The 27,156-nt window shown below is 46.3% G+C and overlaps 1 protein-coding gene across 4 annotated transcripts in view; it reads right to left on the bottom strand.

Moving 5' to 3' along the window:
* LOC122798492 (synaptotagmin binding cytoplasmic RNA interacting protein) overlaps positions 1-27,156 on the bottom strand; it is a 1,585,553-nt gene that overhangs the window by 992,541 nt on the left and 565,856 nt on the right. For all 4 annotated transcript variants that reach the window (XM_044067491.1, XM_044067500.1, XM_044067509.1 and 1 more), the window contains exon 7: positions 10,220-10,355. In XM_044067491.1, the coding sequence (XP_043923426.1) occupies positions 10,220-10,355 (136 nt within the window). The remainder of the gene's footprint in view (positions 1-10,219; positions 10,356-27,156) is intronic.

Here is a 27,156-nt window from a genome sequence, read left to right as displayed (position 1 = left end):
GCAGGCCTGAGCCCACCATAGGAACTCTTGCTGTAGACATGGGATTATTGGAATTTTGGTTTCTAGGCTGTGCTCGTGTTGAGACCATAAATTCTTTAGGTACCACTGTAGCTTTCTCATATGTAGTCTGGCATGAGGTACCAGTATTATGCAGGATGCCATGACGCCCAGGGCTTGCAGTACTTTTCTTGCTGTAAGATGGTTCTGCTTTGTTAATGCCAAGAAGTAGAGAGGTAGTTGCTGTTGTTTTTCTACAGTTAGGAATGCCATTTGTTTTGTTGTGTCCAGTTCTGCACCCAAAAAGGTTATTCTCTGGGATGGTATCAGTCTTGACTTTTTTATATTGACTGTATATCCCAGGGCTTGTAGCAGGTAAATGACTCTTTGTAAGTCTTCTGTTAGCTTGTTTGTGCTGTCCGCTTGTATCAGGCAGTCGTCCAGGTAAGGGTAGATTTGAATTCCCTGTAGCCTGCAATGGGCAATTACTGATGCCAGGCATTTCGTGAACACTCTGGGTGCAGTAGATAAGCCAAAGGGCAATGCTGAGAATTGATAATGCTCTGATCCTGCAAGAAATCTGAAGTATCTTCTGCAATTTGGTCGAATGGGGACGTGCAGGTATGCCTCCTTGAGATCTAGAGTTACCAGCCAAGACTCCTTACCCAGCATGGGAAGAAGCTGCTGTAGAGTCAGCATTTTGAATTTTGGAACAATGACGAATGTGTTTAAAGCGGACAGATCGAGAATAGGCCTCCAATTGCTCTCTTTTCTTGGTACCAGGAAGAGTCTGGAGTAAAATCCCTTTCCTTGTTCCATAGATGGTACTTTTTCCACAACTCTCATCTGTAATAACTGAGATATTTGTTTTAGAGCTTCTGCCTCTTGAGTTGGTGGTAGGTTTGGCATTCCTCTCTTCCATGGTAGAGTATGGAAATGAAACCTGTACCCGTGGTCTATAGTTTGCAAAATCCACTTGTCCCTTGTGATGTAATGCCAGTTTTTTTAAAATAAAGTTAGCTTTCCGCCTAAGGGTGCTTGTAGTTGTTCCCTGGTAGGCGGTGCCACAGCCAAGTCACTGTGATTGTCCTGTTGCAGGGGTGGTGGCTGCGTCTGTGCCTCGCTGGTTGTTACCCTGCCACTGGCGTCCCCTGTAGGCACCCCTGGATTGGTTTCTGCCACTTGATCGCCTGTTCCTGCCTCTCTGTGCTTTAGAGGAGTCCGGAAAGGACCAATTTTTGGAGGGCCAGTTCCGGCTAAACCTTGGAGGTTGGACCTGTAAGAAATCTTTCACAGTTTGTACAGATTTTGCCTTCTCCTCCCATCTTCTTCAGTACCTGTTGAGCAGGAGAACCAAATAAGTTGGCCTTGTCCATGGGTGCATCTAAAAGTTTTGATTTGACATGGTCCGGTAAGGCCTGCTCTTTCAACCAGGCATGCCTTCTGATAACTGTGCCTGTCATGGCTGATCTAAAGGAAGCCTCCAGTGCATCATAGCCGCATTTTAAAGAATGGTTACTAACTTGCTGAATGTTATGTACCATTTCCTGAACATATTTCTTATCAAATGGTTCATCAGAGGACAGTTTTTTAGTTAACTGGTCTAGCATAAATTCTTGATATTGTATCATATGGAATTGACAGTTCAAGGCCCTGGCTGACAAAGTAGCAGAAGTGTAAACTTTTTTACCCCATCTCTCTAAGGACCTGGATTCCCTTTCAGAGGGGAGAGGGTTTTTAGCAGAGGTAGAAGTTACAGCCTTAGGTCCCTGGGAGATAGTCTCGGGATCTGCAAAAGGAGCCTTGTACAAATGGTGGTGTGTGTCTGGGACCCTGTAGAACCTATCGGGCTTAGCAGGGGCCGGAGGTAAAGAATCAAGAGCAGTGCAAGCATCATTAAATGCATCATCTACAACAGAGAGAACCGGAGGTATAGCTAAAGGCCTGTGTTGTGGTAAATGCAAAAAGGTTCTAAGCCTTTTCCTGGAGTCTGAAAAATCTTGACCCTGCCACTGAAATTGTTCCCTCATGGCATGCAAGGTTTCCCCAAAGGAAAATTCCTCAGGTGGAGAGGCAGAAGGGATAGAGTCTTCAGCATCAGAGTCTTCGTAAGGGGAGTAAGGAGACTCTGGAGGGTCTGTATTGTCTGAATCATCAGAGGAATCATCAGTGGACACTGGCTCAGGGGGCTACGCTCTAGGCCTCTTCTCTGGAGGTGGATGAGAGGCCCTGTCTGGATGAGGTTTGGATCCCCGGATTAAAGAGATAAGATCCTCTGCCAAAGAAAGCATTTGGGAACTGGAACTGGGCCTGTGAGTAGGGGTCTTAGCAGGCACATTTTTTGTAGCTTTAGCTGCTTTAGCCCTGGCAAAGGCCTTAATAGACATGGCTGCAGGAGGCCTAGCAGCTCCACGTGCAGGAGTGGAAATATCCAAGGGAATAGTGTCTGATAATTCCTGAGAAATCGCAACAGCAAGTTGGATTTCAGAAGCCGATTCCATGAGGTTAGAAGAAGCCTCGGTAGAAGGCATGCTTTCGGCTGAAGGAAGAACCGCTTGCTCGGTTTCAGCCGAAACCGAGACACTCATGGTTGGCTTAACCGCGGTTTCGGCCGAAACCGCGGACCGCGAGTGTCGGTCCTTTTCCTGGCGTTTTTTGGTTATTTGTGTAGTCGGAGGATCCGACGGCATTTTATAAGCAAAATCAGAACCGAAAAAAGTACAGTTTTGTACCTACCATAAATGTAGATGTTCGAGGATTCCATTGCTGCAGTCCTTACTATTGGGTATAGTCCGCGTCCAGTCGGCCCGAATACCAGAGTATAAGGCTGACGTCGGTCAGGGCGCATTAGACTGACGTCAGTACGTCAGGGTACTAATGCGCATGACCGGCGTCATATCCTCAGTCTTTTCTTGCCCCAGATGTCAGAAGACCCTAAAAAGACAAGTCCCAAAATACCTGCACCAAAAACATGTACAATATATACAAGAATATATACAAAAATATAAGCATGTAAACTCACCTACACAACCACCCCTAAACACAGAGGGGAAGGAGGGAGGGCAAATTGGACTGCAGCAATGGAATCCTCGAACATCTACATTTATGGTAGGTACAAAACTGTACTATGTTCTTCGTTTTCCATTGCTGCAGTCCTTACTATTGGGTAGAATCCCAAAGCAGAGGTAAGGGAGGCTGGCAAATCATAAAGAAGTAGGAGCTGACAACATGCCTTGCAAAACAGCTGTGGCAAAACCAGCCCTAGACTTAGAGTAGATAGGAAGGTGATAATGCTTAGAGAAAGTATGCACTGAACTCCAAGTAGCTGCTTCCAAAATATCCTTAGTTGCCACCCCCCTTAGAAATGCTGTTGAAGTGGCAGTAGCCCTAGTGGAATGAGGCCTAATCCCAGCTGGAATCTCCTTGCCATGATGGGAATAACAAAATGCAATGCAAAAGCCAATCCACCTAGAAATAGTTTGTTTTGACACAGGCTTGCCCTGTGAACTCAAAGCAAAAGAAACAAACAACTGCTGAGACTGCCTAAAATCCTTAGTCCTGCTTAAATAACGCAATTGCCTGTGTACATCTAAAGTGTGCAAAATCTTTTCCCCTTTATTTTGAGGGTCTGCATAAAACGTAGGCAAATGAATAGTTTGGTTTAAAGCCACACTAGAAACCACCTTAGGCATAAAGGAAGGATTAGTACGTAATGATACCCTATCCTTATGGAAAATCAGAAAGGGCTCTACTGCCATAAGGGCCTGCAACTCAGACACCCTTCTTGCAGAAGTAATAGCCAACAGAAAAGCAGTCTTCCATGACAAGTATTTCAATTCAGCAGTAGCTGCAGGCTCAAAAGGTTGTAGAGTAAGTTTTTCCAACACAAAATTGAGATCCCAAGCAGGAGTAGGAGCTCTACGTGGGGTCTTATATTCTTTGCCCCTCTAAGAAACTGCTTGAACAAAGGATGCGAAAACAAAGGTGGGTCACAATCATAGTGAGCTGAAATTGCTGCAGCATGAATCTTAATGGAAGAGAAGGACAAACCTTTGTCCAATAACTCAGTAAGATATTGAAGAGCCACACTCAAATTAGGCTCAGAAATCTCCAAATTCTTTGCTGTACTCCAAAATAAAAATCTCTTCCATTTTTCTGTACACTCTCCTTGTACTAGGTCTTCTAGCTTCCATAATCACATTTAAAACTTGTTGAGGAAGTTGAGACCTGCTGTGTTTCAACACAGAATATGCCAGGCTGTTAGATGAAGAGAGTGAAGCTTGACATTGAGCAGATGACCGTCCTTCTGAGATAACAGATGAGGAATCAGAGGTAAAGGCCATGGAGGCTTCTTTACCAGACTCCGTAGTAGTGGGTACCAGTGTTGCCGAGGCCAATCTGGAGCTATCAAAATCATCCTTGGCCTGTCTAGTCTGACCTTTAATAGTACCTTTGGAAGAAGAGGCAGAGGCGGAAAGGCATACACATGAAGGTTTTTCCAACTGAAAGACAGAGCATCCACTTTCCAAGCTGTGTGATGAAACCCCTTTGTGCAATACTTTGGCAGCTGGTGGTTTAGTGGAGAAGCGAACAGATCTATGTCTGGAGTTCCCCATGACACTGTCAATTTCTGAAATACATGAAGATCCAGTTTCCACTCGTGGGGATCCATGATTTGTCTGCTTAACACATCTGCTAAGGAGTTCTGTGCTCCTGGCAGAAACCTTGCCTGAAGAGTTAGTTGCAAGCTTAGCGCAGTCTCCCATAAAATCATTGCTTGCCTGCATAGAGGATAAGAATGTGTTCCCCCTTGCTTGTTGATGTACCACATGACAGTTGTGTTGTCTGTTAGAATCAACACCTGCCCTGGAAGAAGTAACTCCTTGAAAGCCATTAATGCAAACTGGACTGCTAACATCTCCTTCATGTTGATATGTAGATGCTGTAGTCTGGCAGGCCACTTGTCTTGTATCCACTTTCCATTTAGATGAGCTCCCAAAGCAATGTCCGAGGCATCTGTCGTTAAAATCTGACTTGCCTCTGGCCGGGTCACAGAGAGTCCCTTGTTTAGGTGACATTCCTGAGCCCACCACAAGAATTCTTTTTGAAGGCAAGGTATTATTTGAATGACAGTGTCCAAATCCTGGCAGTGCTGTGTCCATACATTTTGAGATACCATTGTAGCTTCCTCATATGCAGTTTGGCATTGGGAAGCACCAGAATACAAGATGCCATGAACCCTAATGCTTGAAGGACTGTCCTTGCAGTCAGCACGGACTGATGAGATAGTTGATGGAAGTAAAGTGACAGACTCTTTTGTTTGTCCGGGGTTAAAAAGGCCATCTGGGCTGCTGTATTCAGTCTCACACCCAGAAAGCACATGTCTTGAGAGGGTACTAGACTGGACTTTATTTCGTTCACAGAATACCCTAGGCATCTTAGCACTGCTATAACATATTCCAGATGCTGTAGAAGGTCTTCCTTTTCTTGAGCCAGAATCAGGCAGTCGTCCAAGTAAGGATAGATTTGAATTCCTTGAAGCCTGAAGTAAGCTATCACTGGAGCCAGAACCTTTGTGAATACTCTGGGCAGTAGATAAGCCAAAGGGCAATGCAGAGAACTGATAATGAGAATTTCCAGCTCGAAACCGCAGATACTTCCTGCAACTTAGCCTTATAGGCACATGAAGGTAAGCTTCCTTGAGATCTAAAGTTACCATCCAGTGATCTTTGCCCAGCAGAGGTAAAAGCTGTTGTAACGTCAACATCTTGAACTTGGGAATGTCCAGAAAAGTGTTGAGGAGAGATAAATCCAAAATTGGTCTCCACGTGTTCCCCTTCTTTGGTACTAGGAACAGGCGAGAATAAAATCCTAGGCCCCTTTCTGATACAGGGACTGGCTGAATGGCCCCCATCTGGAGTAACTGAGAAACTTGCTTGTGAGCCTCCTTTCTTTGTGGAGGAGGAACGTCTGGCATGCCTTTGAAAGGGGGCATTGTATGGAAATAAAATCTGTAACCGTGGTGAATGATATCCAACACCCATTTGTCTTGAGTAATTAAATCCCAATTTTCTTTGAAAAGAGACAGTCTTCCTCCCAAAGGAGCTGCCAGACGAGAATCTACTGGCAGCTGAAAAGACAGGTCATTGGGTCTGTTTACGAAAGGACTGACCCCTGCCCTAACCAGAAGTCTGAGCAGGTGAACTGCCTGTTCTAGGCCTAAAAGAACCTTGAGCCCTGCCCCTACCACGTCTAGACCTACCCCTAGACTGGGAATCATAAGCAGGATATGTCCACCCCTTAGCAGGCCAATTTCTACTAAACTTGGTGGCTGCACCTGCAAAAATCTTTAACAGTTTGCATAGACTTAGCTTTGTCCTCCATTTTCTTTAAAACTGCTTCCACAGGCGATCCAAACAACACATCAGACTGTAAAGGAGCATCCAAAATCCTTGTCTTAACATGCTCAGCTAAATTCTGATCCTTCAACCAGGCATGCCTGGAAGAACAGAACTAGTAGCAGCCACCCTCGAGGAGGCCTGTACAGCATCAAAACCACATTGCAAAGAATGCTTACCCACTTGCTCAGACACATGAACCAAGTCCAGCAACTCTTTACACTCAATACCTTCCGCCAAAGCATCCACCTTAGATTTTAATTGTGAAAGGAGATAATTCTGATATTTTAGCATGTGAAACTGACAATTCAACGCCTCATGGCTAGAGTGGAAGAAGTATACACTTTCTTTCCCCACCTATCCAAGGCCCTTGCCTCTTTATCAGTGGGAACAGGATTTTTAACCACAGAAGCCTTAACACCTTTAGGCCCTTGAGAAATAGTTTCTGGGTCCGCCCTAGGACTCTTAAACAAATACTTATGAGCTTCGGGCACCCTATAATACCTATCAGGCTTAACAGGAGCAGGAGGCAAAGAGTCAGGATTCAGGAAGCCTCTGCAAAACATCTTCCACCACATTCAACACAGGAGGAATAGCTAAGGGCCTATGCTGGGGCAAAACAAGAATTCCCTAAGCCTTTTCCTGGAATCAGAGTAATCCTGGCCTTCCCATTTAAAGTGCTCCCTCATGGAATGCAGAGTCTCTGAAAATGAGAAATCCTCAGGAGGAGAAGCTGTAGGAGTGGAATCATCCACATCAGAATCAGAATAAGTAGGATACTCCTGCAAGTCTTCCGCAGAAGACTCTGAAGCCTCTGAACACTGTTCAAAACTATCAAACTCGGTTCCACCCTAGGCCTCTTATCAGGTGGGGCATAGAACCTCTAATCATAGTAATCAAATCTTCTGCCATTTTAAGCATATGTTTCTTAGGTACAGAACCCAAATGCTAGGAGAAGCCCCCACTGAAGCTGAACTAGGCCTACCTCTCAAAGAAGTCTTGGCAACAGAAGGAGAGGCTCTAACTACCTTGGGAAGAGAGGGAAGAACAGTTACCTGAGAAGCCCCCTCAGCCTGGCCTACCTCCTGAGAAGGCACATCCTGTAACAGTAAAGTTTCTGCCTGAGACTCCATGGAAACTCCTGGCAAAACCTCTGGCTCCACTGAGCCTTCTAAAGAACCGACGTCCGGGACTGCCGGTTCATCAACCCTAGGCTTCACTGTTTTGTCCTTGCGCTTCTTCGACGAAGCGGGCGTCGGAGCATCCGACGGCATTTTATAATTGCAACTCTTCCCAAACACTAACCTGGCACAGTCTAACCTCCTCTTAATAGTGCGTTTGTTAAACCTAGCACAAGAGCGGCAACCAACAACGTCGTGCTCAGGCCCTAAACAAGGTATACACAAGGTATGGTAATCCCTATGAGGTATCTGTTTCCCACAAGAAATACAGTTATTCACTTTTTCTGACATCCGTAAAATACTGAGGCAAGAAAAACCAAAATGTTCCCCAACGGGTACTTAGCCAACTCTGTTTCGGTCTGAAACTCCGGTTTCGGAAATATTTCAGAACGCCAACCTGCACTCGCAAAACTGCTTCTGCATCGGACCATGCGGCAAAAAAGACTGAGGATATGACGTCGGTCATGCGCATTAGTACCCTGACGTACTGACGCCAGTCTAATGCGCCCTGACCGACGCCAGCCTTATACTCTGGTATTCGGGCCGACTGGACGCGGACTATACCCAATAGTAAGGACTGCAGCAATGGAAAACGAAGAACATCTGCTCAGCAAATTCCGACCGACGTCTAAGCGTCCGTCGGTTAAAAGAAGCACAGGCTAGACAAGCTGCTACGTGGTCTGGGCCTAAACAAGGTAAGCAGTAAGAGTGGAAATCTTTATGAGGTATTTGTTTCCCACAAGTTAAACAGTTATTCACTTTTTCTGACATCGGCTGAGGCAAGAAAGAGTCCCCAACGGGGTACTTAGCTTTTAGAAGTCTTCGAAGTTGTATTCGGTAGTAGCAATCTCTGGTTCTGACCGACCGGCACTTGCGAACAGCTTCTGCTTCGGGCGCCACGCGGCAAGAAATACTGAGGAAGATGGCGTCGGCTGATGCCTTTATACCCGAATAACTGCAACTATGACGTCGGGTGAAGTGCGACACCAGCCGAAGCCAGACCCAGACTTTGGAATCCGGCCGACCGAAGGGCTGCCTGACGACAGGACAACCCATTTGTAAGGACTGCAGATGCATCCTTGTAGGACATCTGCACACAAAAAAATGTCACAAATATAGTTGTCTTGAGAAGAAAACTGTACATGGACTTACAGGAGGTAAGTAATATTCACACACTGTACATTACTGACATTAAAAGGAGTGGCTGTCATTGCAGTAATTTTCATAAAATTGTCTTACAAACAATGCTGAATAAAAGAAAAGTTGAAAACAAAACTCAGTCTTATAAAACTGTGACTACACAGTAAACACTATGAAAACAGAGGGAAAACAGGCACACCTTAAGCACTCACGCTGTGTAGAAGGCAAAAAGGATGAAAGAAATGTGCATTTTTCAAGACTGATAGAGAAGTTAGTTGACTACACATTTTAAACATGCTCATGTGTTGTGGGAGGGGAATTTACAACTTGTCTGATAGTAGCATGCTCCCCTGCTGATCTCAAACCAAAGGTTAAGGAGTTCCAGTCCTTTGGGTGAAGATAGCAGGAGTTCTGTCCCCCAGTTTGATACATAGCTCTTTGCATATGTAGAAGACAGCAGTTGCTGAATTTGACTGCCCTCCTGATGGTGTACAGAAACATTAGTGCACAGAGGGCTGGACACTGATTTTTATTTGTAATAGCCTATACATGAAGGTCCAGTATAGGTGTATGATTCTGCTACTGAGAGACATCCACTGTAGTTTTAAAGATGCTGAATGTATGACTGTTGCCAAAAAAGTTAAGCAACAAGTTTGGCCACCTTGTTAGGATGATTCTAGCTTTTGACGTACCGATTTATTAACTTTACCTCAAGGAATGCAGCCAGTGGGACAAATTTTCTCAAAAAAAAAAAAAAAAAATGTGGGCATTTTTCAAATAAGAAAGTAAAGCTGTGCACATACAGAAATGCCGTACATTGATTTCAAGTAGCCATACTGCATCAGAAGCAACTGGGGAAGTCACATGAATGGATTAGGTTTATTTACTACCCTCCAAAATGTACAATGTTAGTTTTTAAGTGGCTTGTAATTCAGTGGTCAATAGTGCTCTTTCAGGCCTTTTTTGCGATATTTAAGTCGGAGGTCCCAAAAGTAAGCATATACATACCTCTCAAATGTCCAGATTTTTGCTTTGTATAATTGTTTTTCTAGCATATCATTGATGACGGACATCACTAAAGTATGACAGATTTGAGTTTCAGACTTCATATCCTTCAGAAAATGCATGCCAATGCCAATACAAAACCTGCTACCCTAACAACCCTCTAAGCTTATAATTTCAATGTTTAAAATGTACCCCTATTTCTGGACCTTTGTCCCCCATTACTTTTTGGCTTTGTCCAGATTTCTTCCGTTAACAGGCTGAGAGGTACGAAGAAGAAATTTCTACATGGAGTAGCAAACACCTTGCATAACCCTAAACAAAAGTGCTAAAAAGATAATGTACTGTGTATGCAAGGTCTCAGTTTGATACACATTCAGATGTTCATTCTGTATCAGCTGAAAGACGATAAAGGAATATATCACAAAACATAATAAAATATAAAAAGCCAAAACTGTAAAAAATAGATAGTTCAATCATGAACCAAATGAACAAACTTACCTGTGACTTTGCTGAATTCTTCCAAAATCTGTTCTTTTACTTTGCTCTTTGGAATGGAGCCCACAAACAGTCTGTTGTTTGCAACTGAGATGCATACTCCAATATTTTTCCCAGCCCGAATCTCATAGTTATTGCACTAGAAAGAAAATACAGGTCATGAAAACTTCCCCCAATGTCAGCTGACCTTCAAGAGGCTATTAAGGAAGACAATTAACTTTACGACTATAAATGCAATCAAACTTACAAAACAATGCAAGCTCAGCAGTTTGCCGAGTGAACCACAGCAGTTAAGTAGGTACATCCAGCAAATTAACTCAACGGGGTGGTTCCTCACCACCTCGATCAACTCATTCCAGCTACAACTGGGATTCACCAATAGGTAAATATACTCCAAGTGAAGCTTCTCTGGCAACCTCTCTCAAAAAGTACAGTTTTGTACCCAACATAAATGCAGATGTTCAAGTGTATACCCTGCTGCAGTCATTACACTTGGGTAATCCTGTCGTAAGGTGGTCCCGCAGTCGGCCTGAATTCCAAAGTCTTGGTCCGGTGTCAGTTGCGGTCGCTTCTTCACTGACGTCAGTGCGCCAGGGGTATACAAGGGGCATCAGATGCCATTTTCTTCAGTTTTTCTTGCCCTAGATGTCAGGTGCCCCCTAAAAGGTGGTCAGTAGATAGTATCAATAATATCACAAACAAAACATCCCTCCAGCTATAAGCAAATACACCACAGAGGTTGTATCAGATTTTAAGGTATTGAAAGGTCTAAGTTAGGTCAGAGGGGATGGAGGGAGGGTAACCTGGACTGCAGCAGGGTATACACTCGAACATCTACATTTATGGTAGGTACAAAACTGTACTATGTTCATCGTGTTACCCTGCTGCAGTCATCACACTTGGGTAGAATCCCAAAGCTAAGGATGGGAGATGGAGTCAAACAGGGTTAGAGGAGGCTAGAAGGCTCTGCAAAACTGCAGTGGCGAAGCCAGCTCTAGTCTTGGAGTAAAGTGGTAAGTGATGGTGTTTGGTGAAGGTGTACTGAACTCCAAGTTGCAGCTTCCAGAATATCCTTGGTTAGGACCCCCCTGAGGAAGGCTGTAGATGTAGCTGCTGCCCTGGTAGAATGGGGCCTTATGCTAGCAGGAAAGTACAGTTTTGTACCTACCATAAATGTAGACGTCCGATAGGCATGCATCTGCAGTCCTTACAAATGGGTTGTCCTGTCGTCAGGCAGCCCTTCGGTCGGCCGGATTCCAAAGTCTGGGTCTGGCCTCGGCTGGTGTCGCACTTCACCCGACGTCATAGCTGCAGTTCTTCGGGTATAAAGGCATCAGCCGACGCCATTTTCCTCAGTGTTTCTTGCCCCAGATGCCAGGTGCCCTCTAGGAATGCTAAATTTGGATAATGCAAATGGTTCCAAATAGTGGAGAGCAAACAAAAAATAAGCATGTATGTATATATATACAAACAAATACACCATAATAGATTCCGCCAGCTAGCTACAAGATGGGCAAGTACCCTAGGAGTACCACAGAGGGGAAGGAGGGTGGGTAATCCTGACTGCAGATGCATGCCTATCGGACATCTACATTTATGGTAGGTACAAAACTGTACTATGTCCTTCAAGGATGCATCTGCAGTCCTTACAAATGGGTAGAATACCATAGCCAAACTGGGGGAGGAGGAGAAAGATTATGGTGTAGTTAAGATCCCTTGCAAAACAGCAGTGGCAAAACCTGCTCGGGATCTGGAGTATAAAAGTAAATTATAATGCTTGGCAAATGTATGCACGGAGCTCCAAGTAGCAGCCCCTAAAATGTCTTTGGTAGCCACTCCTCGTAGAAAAGCTGTGGTAGTGGCTGTTGCCCTTGTAGAGTGAGGTCTGATGTTTTCTGGAGTTTTCTTCCCATGGTAAGAGTAACAAAATCTAATGCAATTTCCTATCCACTTAGAGATTGTCTGTTTTGAAATTGCTTTTCCTTCCATCCCTGTTGCATATGCTACCAGTAGCTGGTCAGTTTTTCTATTGCCCTTGGTCCTGTCCAGGTAGTAGCGTAGTTGTCTAGTACATCCAAGGTATGCAACAGTCTTTCTCCCCTGTTCTGTGGGTTGGGGAAGAATGTAAGTAGATGGATAGCTTGATTTAAAGATACCCTGGAGACCACCTTTGGCATAAAAGTAGGATTTGTTCTCATGGACACTATCTTGATGGAAGATCAGGAAGGGCTGTACTGCCATTAATGCCTGTAGATCAGATACCCTTCTTGCTGAAGTGATTGCAAGCAGAAAAGCAGTTTTCCATGATAAGTATTGTAAGTATGCTGTTGCTGCTGGTTCGAAAGGAGGGAGTGTCAACTTTTCTAGTACAAAGTTTAAGTCCCATGCTGGCAATGGTGGTTTCCTAGGTGGTTTTACATTTTTAATTCCTCTCAGAAACTGCCTGAGCAGAGGATGTGAAGACGGGAGGATCCAAGTTGTATTCTACTGAAATAGCTGATGCATGAATCTTAATGGAAGAATAGGACAGGCCGTTGTGGAAGAGCTCTGCCAAGTATTCCAGGATGCTGGCTATGTTTACCAGTGACACATTTTCTCCCTTTGCAGTACTCCAAATGTGATATCTTTTCCATTTTGCTGAATAATTTTTTTCTTGTTGAGGGTCTGCGAGCCTCCAAGATAATGTCTTTAACCCTTTGAGATAAATCTGGGTTATTTGGTCTTATGCAATGTTTCAGGCAGACAGCTGCAGTGTTTTCAGGTTTGGATGCAGGGTGTTGTAGTTGTTCTGTGTTAACAGTAAGGGAACTAGAGGTAGAGGCCATATTTGTTCCCGAGACATGCTCCTCAGTAGTGGGTACCAATGTTGCCTTGGCCAGTCTGGAGCTATCAGGATGATCCTTGGTCGGTCCTCTTTGATTTTCAATAGCACCTTGTGCATCAAAGGAAGTGGTGGGAATGCATATGATGTCAGGTTTTTCCAACTGAAAGATAGGGAGTCCACTTTCCAAGCAAGTGGGTGGTACGTCCTTGTGCAGAATTTCTTCAGTTGGTGATTGTGTGGGGATACAAATAAGTCTATTTCTGGTAGTCCCCACTTTCTTGTAATGGTTTTGAAGATGTCCGGATGCAGCATCCATTCGTGGGCATCCGTGGTAGTTCTGCTTAGTATGTCTGCTAGAATGTTTTCTTTTCCTGGCACAAAAATTGCTTGTAACTGAACGTTGAAGCTCAGGGCCACATTCCAGAGGTCCATTGCCATCCGGCATAGAGGGTACGAATGTGTGCCTCCCTGTTTGTTGATGTACCACATAACTGTGGTGTTGTCTGTCCTTATCAACAGTTGGCCTTGTTGGAGAAATGGTCTGAATGTCTGAATTGCCAGTTTTACTGCCAGCATTTCCTTTTGATTTATGTGTAGGTGCAGCTGGTCTTGAGTCCATAAGCCTTGTATGCATTTGTCCAGCATGTGCGCCCCCCAACCGAGGTCTGAGGCGTCCGTTGTGATGGTCTGGCTTGGTTGAGTGTTGTGGAAGGGCAGTCCTTTGTTTGATTGACAGGCCTGAGCCTACCATTGGAATTCTTGTTTCAGACATGGGATTATTGGAATTTGGGTTTCTAGGCTGTGCTTGTGCTGAGACCATAAATTCCTTAGGTACCACTGTAACTTTCTCATATGCAGTCTGGCATGTGGAACCAATATTATGCAGGATGCCATGAAACCCAAGGCTTGCAGGACTTTTCTTGCTGTTAGCTGGTTCTGCTTTGTTAATGCCAAGAAGTAGAGGGGGAGTTGTTCCTGTTTTTCTACGGTTAGGAATGCCATTTGTTTTGATGTGTCCAGCTCTGCACCCAAAAAGGTTATCCTTTGGGATGGCATCAGCCTTGACTTTTTTATATTGACTGTGTATCCCAGGGCTTGCAGTAGATAAATGACCCTTTTCAAGTCTTCTGTTAGCTTGTTTTTGTTGTCCGCTTGTATCAGGCAGTCGTCCAGGTAAGGGTAGATTTGGATTCCCTGAAGCCTGCAATGAGCAATTACTGATGCCAGGCATTTCATGAACACTCTGGGCGCAGTAGATAAGCCAAAGGGCAATGCTGAGAATTGATAATGCTCTGATCCTGCAAGAAATCTGAGGTATCTTCTGCAATTTGGTCGTATGGGGACGTGCAGGTATGCCTCCTTGAGATCTAGAGTTACCAGCCAAGACTCCTTGCCCAACATGGGAAGAATCTGCTGTAGAGTCAGCATTTTGAATTTTGGAACAATGAGGAATGTGTTTAAAGGGGACAGGTCGAGAATAGGTCTCCATTTGTTTTCTTTTCTTGGTACCAGGAAGAGTCTGGAGTAAAATCCCTGTCCTTGCTCCATAGATGGTACCTTTTCTACAGCTCTCATCCTTAGTGAGTGAGTTATTTGTTTTAGAGCTTCTGCCTTTTGATTTGGAGGTAGGTTTGGCATTCCTCTCTTCCTTGGTAGAGTATGGAAGCGAAACCTGTAACCTTGGTCTATTGTCTGCAAAATCCACTTGTCTCCTGTGATGAAATGCCAGTTTACTGAAAATAAGGCTAGCTTCCCGCCTAAGGGTGCTTCTAGTTGTTCCCTGGTAGGCGGTGCCAGAGCCAAGTCACTGTGATTGTCCTGTAGTAGTGGTGGTGGCTGTATCTGTGGCTGTACCTCGCTGGTTGTTACCCTGCCACTGGCGCCCTCTGTAGGCGCCTCTGGATTGACTTCTGCCTCTTGAGCGCCTATTCCTACCTCTCTGAGCTCTGGAGGTGTCTGGAAAGGACCAATTCTTGGAGGGCCAATTCCTGCTAAACCTTGGAGGTTGGACCTGTAAGAAATCTTTCACTGTCTGGACAGATTTTGCCTTCTCTTCCATCTTCTTCAGCACCTGTTGTGCAGGAGAGCCAAACAAATTGATCTTGTCCATGGGAGCATCTAGTAGCTTTGATTTGACATGGTCTGGTAAGGCCTGCTCTTTTAACCATGCATGTCTTCTGATAACTGTGCCAGTCATGGCTGATCTAAAGGAAGCCTCCAGTGCATCATAGCCGCATTTTAAGGAATGGTTACTGACTTGCTGAATGTTATGTACCATTTCCTGAACAGATTTTTTGTCTAATGGTTCATCCGAGGACAGCTTTTTGGTTAACTGGTCTAACATAAATTCTTGATACTGGATCATGTGGAATTGACCGTTCAAAGCCCTAGCTGAAAGAGTAGCAGAAGTGTAAACTTTTTTACCCCATCTCTCTAAGGACCTGGATTCCCTTTCAGAGGGGGGGGGTTTGGCAGAGGTAGCTGCTACAGCCTTAGGTCCCTGGGAGATAGTCTCGGGATCTGCAAAAGGAGCCTTATACAAATGATAATGCGTGTCCGGGACCCTGTAGTACCTATCGGGCTTAGCAGGGGCCGGAGGTAGTGAATCAGGAGCAGTACAAGCATCATTAAATGCATCATCCACAACAGAGAGAACTGGAGGGATGGCTAAAGGCCTATGTTGTGGTAAATGCAGAAAAGTTCTAAGCCTTTTTCTAGAGTCTGAAAAATCCTGGCCCTGCCACTGAAATTGTTCCCTCATAGCATGCAAGGTTTCCCCAAAGGAAAATTCCTCAGGCGGAGAGGCAGAAGGAATGGACTCTTCAGCATCAGAGTCTTCATAAGGGGAGAAAGGGCCCTCTGGAGGGTTTGTATTATCTGAATCATCAGAGGAGTCATCTGGAGAAACTGGCTCAGGGGGCTCTGCTCTAGGCCTCTTCTCTGGAGGTGGGTGAGAGGCCCTGTCTGGGTGAGGTTGGGATCCCCGGATCAAAGAAATGAGATCCTCTGCTAGACTAAGCATTTGTGAACTAGAGCTAGGCCTGTGAGAGGGGGTCTTAGCAGGCACAGATTTAGTAGATTTAGCTGCTTTAGCCCTGGCAAAGGCCTTAATAGACATGGTTGCAGGTGGCCTAGCAGCTCCACGTGCAGGGGTAGAAATATCCAAGGGAATAGTGTCAGATAATTCCTGGGAAACTGCAAGAGCAGGTGGGATTTCAGAAGCCGATTCCACCAGGTTGGAAGAGGCCTCGGTAGGAGGTAAGTTTTCGGCTGAAGGAAGAACCGCTTGCTCGGTTTCAGCCGAAACGGAGACACTCGCGGTTGGCTTAACCACGGTTTCGGCCGAAACCGCGGACCGAGAGTGCCGGTCCTTTTCCTTGCGCTTTTTAGATATTTGCGTAGTCGGAGGATCCGACGGCATAATGTAAGCAAAATCGGAGCCGAAAAACTCCTCAGCAAATTCCAACCGACGTCTAAGCGTCCGTCGGTTAAAAGAAGCACAGGCTAGACAAGCTGCTACGTCGTGGTCTGGGCCTAAACAAGGTAAGCAGTAAGAGTGGAAATCTTTATGAGGTATTTGTTTCCCACAAGTTAAACAGTTATTCACTTTTTCTGACATCGGCTGAGGCAAGAAAGAGTCCCCAACGGGGTACTTAGCTTTTTAGAAGTCTTCGTAGTAGTAGAAGTATTCGGTAGTAGTAATCTCTGGTTCTGACCGACCGCACTTGCGAACAGCTTCTGCTTGGCCACGCGCAAGAAAGACTGAGGAAAATGGCGTCGGCTGATGCCTTTATACCCGAAGAACTGCAGCTATGACGTCGGGTGAAGTGCGACACCAGCCGAGGCCAGACCCAGACTTTGGAATTCGGCCGACCGAAGGGCTGCCTGACGACAGGACAACCCATTTGTAAGGACTGCAGATGCATCCTTGAAGGACATCTGGTTTTCCATGGTGGGTGTAGCAAAAACGTATGCAATGTCCTATCCATTTGGAAATGGTCTGTTTTGAGATAGCCTTTCCTTGTGATGCTGTAGCACAGGATACAAAAAGCTGGTCAGATTTTCTGAAAACTTTTAGTTATGTACTTACCATAACGATAGATGTATGTGATCCATCTCGCCTACATTCATTACTGACTGGTTACTCTGCCACTATAACTAGCACGACGTCTCTCATTGGCTGGGCTAACCCTGTATCCCAGGATGCATCACACCCAAACGCCCAGATCTTGTTTGCCCCAACATGATTCACCCATATACACCATACCACAAGGACAAAGTAAGAGGAGAGAAAAAATAATATCCTCAGAGAATCAGGACACAGGTTTCCTCGGGCGGGTACGTAAGAATGTAGGCGAGATGGATCACATACATCTATCATTATGGTAAGTACAAAACTAAAAGATGTAATGTGATCCTATCTCGCCTACATTCATTACTGACGGGACAGCGTCCCTAGCACCTACATCCCGGGAGGCTCACTGAAAAACACTCCTGAGCACTGTGGAACCAAAGGAAGCCCGAACTCTAGAGGCCACGTCCAGTTTGTAATGAGAAATAAAGGTATGTGGAGAAGTCCAAGTAGCCACTGCACATATCTCATCTACGGATAATCTAGCATGAAAGGCCACTGAAGCTGACATAGCCCTGGTAGAATGCGCCTTAACTGGAAAGGGAAGATCTTTATCCGCTGAAGCATAAATAAATGAGATGCAGTCACTAATCCACTTAGCTATAGTGCCCTTAGCTACAGATCTGCCCATTCTATTGTCTGAAAGAGACAAACAACTGATATGATTTTCTCTCCTGTTGTGTCCTATTTAAATAAAACCTCAGTTGTCTATGCACATCCAACTGGTGCAATTTGTATTCCGCTTTGTTGGAGAACCTTGGGAAAAAGACCAGAAACTCAATAGACTGGTGGAGACAAACGGCAGAAAAGACCTTAGGGAGAAAGGAAGGACCAAGTCGCAGCAATACTCTGCCCTTGTGAAAAATTAAATAAGGAGGTTTAGCAGAAAGAGCTTGAAGCTCCGATACTCTTCTGGCTGAAGTTATGGCTACCAAGAAGGCAGTCTTCCGTGACAGAAATTTCAATTGCAGGAGGCTGCCGGCTCAAAGGGAGATGACGTCAAAGCTCTGAGCACCACATCTAAATCCCATGGCAAGACGAGCTGTGAAACTGGAAGGCGCAGCAGCCAGGCTCCTTTCAGAAAGGCTTTACACAGCTTATGGCCCATAAGGGAAGGCTCATGTGCATCATGATAATTGGAGATTGCTGCCAACTAAACCTTTCTGGTGGAAGCAGCCGAACCTTGTCTAAAGAGTGTAGCTAAGAAATCTAACACCGCGGGACACCGGTGCTGTAAGAGGGTCCAATCACGCTGCTGAGCCCAAATTACACATCTCTTCCATTTACTAGAGTATATTTTCCTAGTAGAAGACTTGTGGGAGGAAGACACAATATGTACTACTTCCGGGGTAAAAATATGCTGTCCGACTAAGGTCGGAAGTGGAGGAGCCAAGCAGCGAAATTGAGAGTTCGTAGGGATGGATGGCGCCGTCTTGACTGATGAATCAATAGATCTGGAGCTGGGTCCAGAATCCAGGGGCCATCCACCGCATACTTCCGAAGGAAGGGGAACCAAACTTGACGGGGCCAGTGTGGTGCGATCAAAATCATTTTGCTTCCCAAGCAGGAGGCCTTCTGAATCACTCTGGGTAGTAGAGGGACTGGCGGGAAGGCATAGAGCAGACCAGAGGGCCAATTGTGGACTAGAGCATCCCTAGGAGACTCCCCCTGTGGGGGGGATCAGAGTGAAAAAATTACTGCACTTTGCATTCAGGGGACTGGCAAAGAGGTCGCAGCAGGGAAGACCCCACACTTGGAGAAGATCTGCGCAGCCACTCTTGTTCAGGGACCACTCGTAAGGCATCAGAATAGCTCTGCTCAGCCTGTCTGCTATCACATTGGACTTCCCCGGAATGTGTGTTGCCACTAGAAAGCGCTGGGAGGCCATCACCCAATTCCACACTCTCATGGCCTCTCTGCAAAGGGGGTAGGACTTGGTTCCTCCCTGCTTGTTCAGATACCAGACAACTGACATTGTCGGAGAGAATCGCAATAGTTCCCTTGGGAAGGGAGCTGTTAAGTGCCTGCAACACTAGAAGCACCACTCTCATCTCTAGAACATTGATATGCAAGTGAACCTCGTGGTCTTGCCACGTACCTTGGACCGTCTCGCCAGACGCCAGATAATGGCCCCCCCACCCTATCTGGGAGGCGTCCATGGTTACTGTGACAATAGGGGACGGAGGGCTGAAGGGTCTCCCTTGGTCCAGATTGGAGGAGAGAAGCCACCAACGCAGATCTCGCCGGCATCTCTCCGTGATGATGATCGGGTGGGACAAGGGGAGTTCCTGATATGACCACTGGGCCGAAAGGAGCCACTGAAGTATTTGCATGTGTAACCTGGCCAGCGGAACTAGGAGAATGATTGCCGCCTTTGATCCCAACAACAGAAGAACCCTCCTGGCTTGGGCTTTTCTGCGGGGTAGTAAAGTCAGGACTTGGGCCTGTAACACTTTTATTCAGTCGGTAGAAAGGCTCTCATCTCTACAGAGTCTAGCTCTGCGCCGATAAAGGCAACACGCTGTGACGGCAGCAATACAGACTTTGCCCAATTGAATGAAATCCCTAGAAGATGGCCCAATTTGACAGTAGCTCTCGTGGCTTGAACAAGTAGATGCCTGGTGGGGGCGGTGAGGAACCAGTCATCTAGATAAGAAAACACCTGGAATCCTAGACGTCTTAGGTCAGCTGTCACCACTGCCAGACACTTGGTGAACACCCTCGGGGCTGTGGTGAGACCAAAGGGCAGGGCCCAGAACTGAAAATGACTGGCTCCCAGCCGGACATGTAAAAGATTCCTGGAAGCCTTGTTTATCTTGATGTGATAATAGGCATCCTTGAGGTCGAGGGAGCACATCCACACTCCTTTTTCCAGCAATGGGAAAATAGATTGCAAAGTGACCATTCAGAACTTGGACGTTTTTACAAAGCTGTTTAAATGTCTGAGATCCAGAATGCGTCTCAAGTCCCCTGTTCTTTTTGGCACCAAAAATAACCTTGAGTAAGTTCCTAATCCAATCTGGTCTGCGGGGACTGTTGGATGACTCCCTTTTCTAGCAGCTTTGAAACCTCTATTGCCGCCTGCTCCCGTTGACTGGGTAGAACGTCCAGGATTTTCCTTGACGGGGGGGGGGGGGGACGGACGAAAAATGGGAATGGTGTAACCTCCGGTGATGATACGAAGCACCCATCGATCCTGAGTGATGGACTCCCAGGCCTGAAGATGCTCCGAAAAACGATCCCCGACTGGCTCTGGAGATGCACAGTCGGGTAATCTTTCAGGGACGCTGGTAGGAGGAACCACGAAAGGACTCGCAGTCTCTTGTACTGCGGGGGCCTCCACCGCCTTTAGGGCGACGTCTTCCATTAAAATTCCCCCCTCCTCTTCCCCTGGGGGGGGGGGGTCACTTTGATGGGCAAGGGAAGACTTTTGAGATTTTCTGAAACACATTTTCCCTCCCCTCTGAGCCTTGGGATAAGGCCTAGTGGGAAGTGAAAAGCAGGCTCCAACGGCAGACAAAGTCTTGCCCTACTGCTCACATCTAGTAAGGGTGTCTTTCACTTTGGGTCCGAAAAGGGAGGACCCATCGAATGGGGCATCCGTGAAAAGAGACTTGAAAGCCTCCGCAAAATGACACAAGTGCATCCAAGCTTGCCTCCTAAGTGCTACGCCCGAACTCGCTGCTCTACCCACCCCTTCGGCTGCATAAGATCTGAGCCTCATGGACGAGTTGACTATGGAAGAAAGGGTAGACAGCTGGGTGCTAACAGGCTGAGCCAACGCCTCAGGCAGGTTACCCGACAGGGCATCTCCCAACTCCTTTATGAGATCCCTTTGCAGCCACGTAAAATGACACAAATAATTCAGCGACCGCAAGGTAAAGGTCGCTGAAGACAGGGTACGCTTCCCATACATATCCATACTCCTAGACTCCTTATTAGGAGGATGGATGGAGGTAGAAGCCTCCGCCACATCCGGCCGGGTGGCGGACGCCACCACCATGGCATCCACAGGTACTCCTTTGGTCAGAAATTCTTTTCCAGGCGGTGCAGATAAAAACTTATTGGGGCGGCTAGGAACTGGCTCCACAGAGTCAGGGTGTTCCCACACCCTTAGACAAATAAGATCCAATAATTCATCGAAGGGTGGAGACACCCAGGAGGCAGTAGGCTGGGCTCCGAAGGCCTTGAGGAAGACAGACTCCTCCTCAGAAGGGCTTTTGGAAGGCCAGTTGCCCCTCTGTCTCAAGATCTCCAGGATATCAGAGAATGAGACATCATCCGAGGACGACTTCAGGGACCCTTCTGCATCATTGAGGTCTGTGTCCGAGGTGACAGACTCATCTGGGGAGTCTACGTGCTTCCTCTTACACAACTTCTTCCTGGGAGGCTCTTCAGGGACAGACTCTGAAGGGCCCTCAGAAAGTAGGGGGCCACACATGGAGGTATCCTCAGGCCCGGGAGCCAAGCTGTCCAGAGATAGGGGGGCACCAGAAGCTCTAGTCGCAGCGTCTAGGGAAGGAGTTGCTGATTCAGGTGACGTCACGATGGACTTGGCCAGCGCGCTCCTCACAGCCTCGAAGGCAGGTCCACCAGAATCGGAGGAAAAACCCACCTCCGAGACCATGACCGGAGACTGGGTACCCCTAGCCGAAGCACCAATGGGGAGACTCGGAGCCGCAGCCTGAAGCCCCGATGTATCCCCCTCGGGTCCGACTGAGGACACCCGAGTACAGAAACCTGTAGACGGAATGGAAAAGGTTGGAGCCGATGTCTGATCCGAAAGACTCGCAGGAGGTTTCGGAGCCGACCCAGGGGCTTCACTCGATTCGGCAGACTCCAGCTCCGACGACACAGAGGTTGTCGGAGGAGGAAGAAACGGAACCGATATACTAGCTGGCTCCGGAGCCAATTGGGCTGGAGCCGAAAATAATTTAGTTAACACTGGCAACTGGAGGAGCCTCTGGACCACCCTATCGACATCAGAATCCAAGAGCCTGGAGGACTTGGAAAAGACCGACGGGGGCTGAGAGACCTTCTCAGTCGGAACTGAGATAAAGGTAGGGGAATGGCTCAGAATCGGCTCCAAGATGATCGGAGATGAAGTAGGTTTGAGAACTACCGCGACCTCCTTCAGCGCCGACGACCGTGGAGTCGAAGAAGCCGACCCCACAACAGACAATACTTCCTGCGGCTCCGAGACCAGTGGAGCCCAGGAAGGAGATATATCCTTGGATGGTGCTTCCTGCGGCTCCAAGACCAGTGGAGCTGAGGAAGGAGAAGTAGTCTTAGATCTTTTCTCCGGAGGCTCCGAAGAACTAAATGGAGCCGAAGACTTCATTTTTGACTTTGATCTGGGTTTCTCAGAGGGAGGAGAGGAAGCCAAAGTTCCCTCAAACGAGGGTTTAATCAAACCCTTGAGGATAAGTTTATTTTTTCTCTCCTGTAACACCCCGGCAGAGGAAAGCATGACACTGCAGGATTCCTGCAAGTGTATGGCACCGAGACAATATACACAGTTGGCATGTCCATCAGTTAGCGACATTTTGTAAGCACATTTAGTGCATTTCTTAAAGCCAGATGGCTTATGCTCTTTAGGTTCCTTGCCCGACATAAGGAACAATCAATAAGCAGCAACAATATACAAAAAACAGACCATCACTAGCACACTCGCAACACAAGGTGGGGGGGGGGGGGCTCTAACTTAAACGCCCGTACAATAAACACTCAAGATAGGGCAAAGACCCTCTAACTCAAACGGGCCTAGCCCGCCAAACAGAAGGATTACCAACCACAACACAATCAGACACAACCAGGGATACAATCGACAAAGTAGCTATTAGAACAGCTTTTGATAATAATAATACTCGAATTTCTCTAATTGAAAGACAAAGAAAGGGTACTTGGCCACACCCAAGTCGAGACCACGTCGTAACTCTAGAAGCGGCAAACGAGATCTGGGGGTTTGGGCGTGATGCATCCTGGGATACAGGGTTAGCCCAGCCAATGAGAGACTTTGTGCTAGTTATAGTGGCAGAGTCGGAGCAGATTCTCGGCTCCGAACCAGTCAGTAATGAATGTAGGCGAGATAGGATCACATTACATCCTTAGTTTTATCCAAGTAGTAATGTAGCTGCCTGTGAAGGTCCAAGGAATGCAGGAGTCTTATCTCCGTTGTTCTGTGGATTTGGAAGGAAGGTGGGTAAATGAATGGTTTGATTTAGAGCCACACTGGATACCACCTCAGGCATAAAGGAGGGGTTAGTTCGTAGAGAAAAGTACAGTTTTGTATCTACCATAAATGTAGATGTCCGATAGGTATGCATCTGCAGTCATCACATATGGGTTGTCCTGCCTCAGGCAGCCCTTCGGTCGGCCGACGTCGCCCCCTCCCCGTCAGAGCACCTGGGGTATAAAAGCGTCAGCAGACGTCATCTTCCTCGGTGTTTCTTGCCCCAGATGCATAAATACCAAAGAGGGGAAGGAGGGAGGGTAAACCTGACTGCAGATGCATACCTATCGGACATCTACATTTATGGTAGGTACAAAACTGTACTATGTCCTTCAAGTATGCATCTGCAGTCATCACATATGGGTAGAATACCATAGCCAATCTGGGGGTGGAGGATCTATGTAAAGGATGGTGCAGCTAAGATGACCTGCAGGACTGCCGTAGCAAAGCCTGCTCTGGATCTGGAATATAAAGGTAAATTGTAATGCTTGGAAAATGTATGCACGGAGCTCCATGTAGCAGCTTCTAAAATGTCCTTGGTAGCCACCCCTCTTAAGAAGGCTGTGGAGGTGGCTGGTGGAATGAGGTCTAATGTTAGCTGGCACAGTTTTTCCATGGAAGGAATAACAAACAAATGCAATTCCCTATCCATTTTGAAATTGTCTGTTTGGAAATTGCTTTTCCTTGTGCACCAGCAGCATATGCTACCAACAGCTGGTCAGTTTTTCTGTAGCTTTTCGTTCTGTCCAAGTAGTAGCGCAACTGTCTGTGTATGTCCAGAGTGTGCAGAAGTTCCTCCCTTTGTTTTGTGGATTTGGAAAGAAGGTAGGCAGGTGAATAGCTTGGTTTAATGAGACCCTGGATACCACCTTTGGCATAAATGAAGGATTGGTTCTCAATGAGACTCTGTCCTGATGAAAAATAAGAAAGGGCTGTACTGCCATGAGGGCCTGTAATTCAGATACTCTTCTTGCTGAGGTTATGGCCAGAAGGAAGGCAGTCTTCCAAGACAGAAACTATAGTTCTGCAGATGCTGCTGGTTCAAAGGGAGGCAGAGTTAGTTTTTCCAACACGAAGTTAAGGTCCCAAGTAGGCACTGGAGGTTTTCCTTGGAGGATTGATGTTTTTAATTCCTCTTAGAAACTGTCTTAGGAGAGGATGAGAAAAAACAGGTGGATCAGTATTGTACTCTGCTGAAATTGCTGAAGCATGAATTTTAATGGAAGAGTAAGACAGGCCATTGTGGAGCATTTCTGCCAAGTATTCCAGGATATGTGCCATATTCATCACTGTCGCATCTAGGCCCTTTGTGGTGTTCCAAATGTGAAATCTTTTCCATTTTGCTGAATATGCCTTTCTTGTGGAAGGCCTGCGAGCTTCCATGAAGATATCCTTCAATCTCTTGGATAGCTTATCCTGAGGAGGAGTCAAGGTATTTTCCAGGCTGTTAGTCGCAAAGTTTTCAGGTTGGAATGCAGAGTTTTGTAATTGTGCTGTGTCAGGAGAAGTGGCCATTGAGGAAGAGGCCATGGTTTCGTGTGTGACATGCTCTTTAACAGTGGGTACCAGTGCTGTCTTGGCCAGTCCGGAGCCATCAGAATCACTTTTGGCTGCTCTGTCCTGATCTTCAGTAAGACCTTGGTCATTAATGGAAGAGGTGGAAATGCATAAACTGTTAGGGTTCTCCAGCTGAAAGATAGGGCGTCCACTTTCCATGCTTGTGGGTGGTATGTCCTTGAGCAGAATTTCTTCAGCTGATGATTGTGGGGGGAGACAAAAAGATCTATGTCTGGCCTTCCCCATGACAGTGTTATCTGTAGGAAGATGTCTGGGTGCAACATCCATTCATGTGCATCCATGATATTTCTGCTTAAGCTGTCAGCCAGTATATTGTCTTTTCCTGGCACAAACTGGGATTGCAGGTCTATATTGAGTTTCAAGGAAAGTTCCCATAGATTCATTGCCAGTCTGCAAAGAGGGTAGGAATGGGTGCCTCCTTGCTTGTTTATGTACCACATAACTGTGGTGTTGTCTGTCCTTATTAGCAGGTGGCCTTGATGCAGAAAGAGTTTGAAGGCCTCGATTGCATGTATCACTGCCAGCATTTCCTTTTGGTTTATGTGCATGCGTAGCTCCTTTTGTGACCATAGTCCTTGAATACATCTGCCCTCCATGTGTGCTCCCCAACCGTGGTCTGAAGCGTCCGTTGTAATAGTTTGGCTGGCCATTGGCTTGCTGAAGGGCAGAACCCTGTTCGATTGGCTTGCTTGAGCCCACCACAGAAATTCCTTTTGGAGACATGGAATGAGTGGGATCAAAGTTTCTAAGCTGTGGCTGTGCTGAGTCCATAAACTCCTTAGGTACCATTGTAGTTTCCTCATATGCAGCCTTGCTTGGGGAATGAGAAGAATGCAAGATGCCATGTAACCCAGGGCCTGCAGGATTTTCCTTGCAGTTAGCGGAGTTTGTCTTGTCAGATTCTTGAAGTAATCCGGTAGTTGTCTGTTTTTCTTCTGTGAGAAAAGCCATTTGGGTGGTTGTCTAAATCCGCACCCAGAAAAGTTATTCTTTGGGATGGAACAAGTCTTGATTTGTGAAAGGTGACTGTATATCCCAATGCCTGCAGTATGTGGATGGCATAATTTAAGTCCTTTACCAAAGTTTGTTGGCTGTCTGCTTGTATAAGGCAGTCGTCCAGATATGGGTATATTTGAATCCCCTGAAGTCTGCAGTGTGCAATTACTGATGCCAGGCATTTCGTGAATACTCTGGGCGCAGTAGATAAGCCAAAGGGCAATGCTGAGAATTGATAATGCTCTGAGCCTGCAAGAAATCTGAGGTGTCTTCTGCAACTTTGTCTGATAGGGACATGCAGGTAAGCCTCCTTGAGGTCTAGAGTCACCAGCCAAGACCCCTTGCCCAGCATGGGAAGGAGTTGCTGTAGAGTCAGCATTTTGAATTTTGGCACAATGAGATAAGTATTCAGTGCAGACAAGTCGAGAATAGGCCTCCATTGATTTTCTTTTCTTGGAACAAGGAAAAGTCTGGAATAAAATCCTTGGCCTTGTTCTGAAAGAGGAACCTTTTCTATAGTTTTCATTTGCATTAAGTTGGAGATTTGTTTCAAAGCCTCTGCCCTTTGATTTGGTGGCAGGTCTGGCATGCCTTTTCTTTTTAGTAATGTGTGAAAATGGAACCTGTATCCTCTGTCTATTATTTGCAGTGTCCATTTGTCTCTTGTAATAGTGTGCCAATTGTCTGAGAATAAAGAAAGCTTTCCGCCCAAAGGTGCTTCTAATTGAGCCCTGGTTGGCAGAATCAAAGCAAAGTCATTGAGTCTGTCCTTGTGCAGCAGTTGTAGGTCCTGCACTACCTCTCTGGTTGGGAGGCTGCCATTGACACCCTCTGTAGGAGCCGCTAGCTTGCCCTCTACCTCTGGCACGCCTGTTCTTGCCTCTCTGAAATCTTTGTGTCCGGAAAGGACCAATTCTTGGCAGGCCAATTTCTGCTGAATCTTGATGGTTGGACTTGTAGAAAATCTTTAACTGTTTGTACAGATTTTGCCTTTTCCTCAACCTTCTTTAAGACCGCCTGAGCAGTGGAGCCAAATAACTTTTGCTTTTCCAGGGGAGCATCCACAAGCTTAGCTTTAACATGGTCTGGCAGAGATTGTTCCTTCAGCCAAGCATGCCTACGTATGACTGCACCTGTCATAGCTGACCTACATGAAGCTTCCAATGCATCATAACCAC

The sequence above is a fragment of the Protopterus annectens genome, chromosome 1.part0 (assembly GCF_019279795.1).
Source record: "Protopterus annectens isolate FY-2018-M chromosome 1.part0, PAN1.0, whole genome shotgun sequence".
NCBI lineage: Eukaryota > Metazoa > Chordata > Ceratodontiformes > Protopteridae > Protopterus > Protopterus annectens.
Note: the sequence above shows the minus strand (reverse complement) of the source record. Positions and strands in the feature narration are given on the sequence as shown.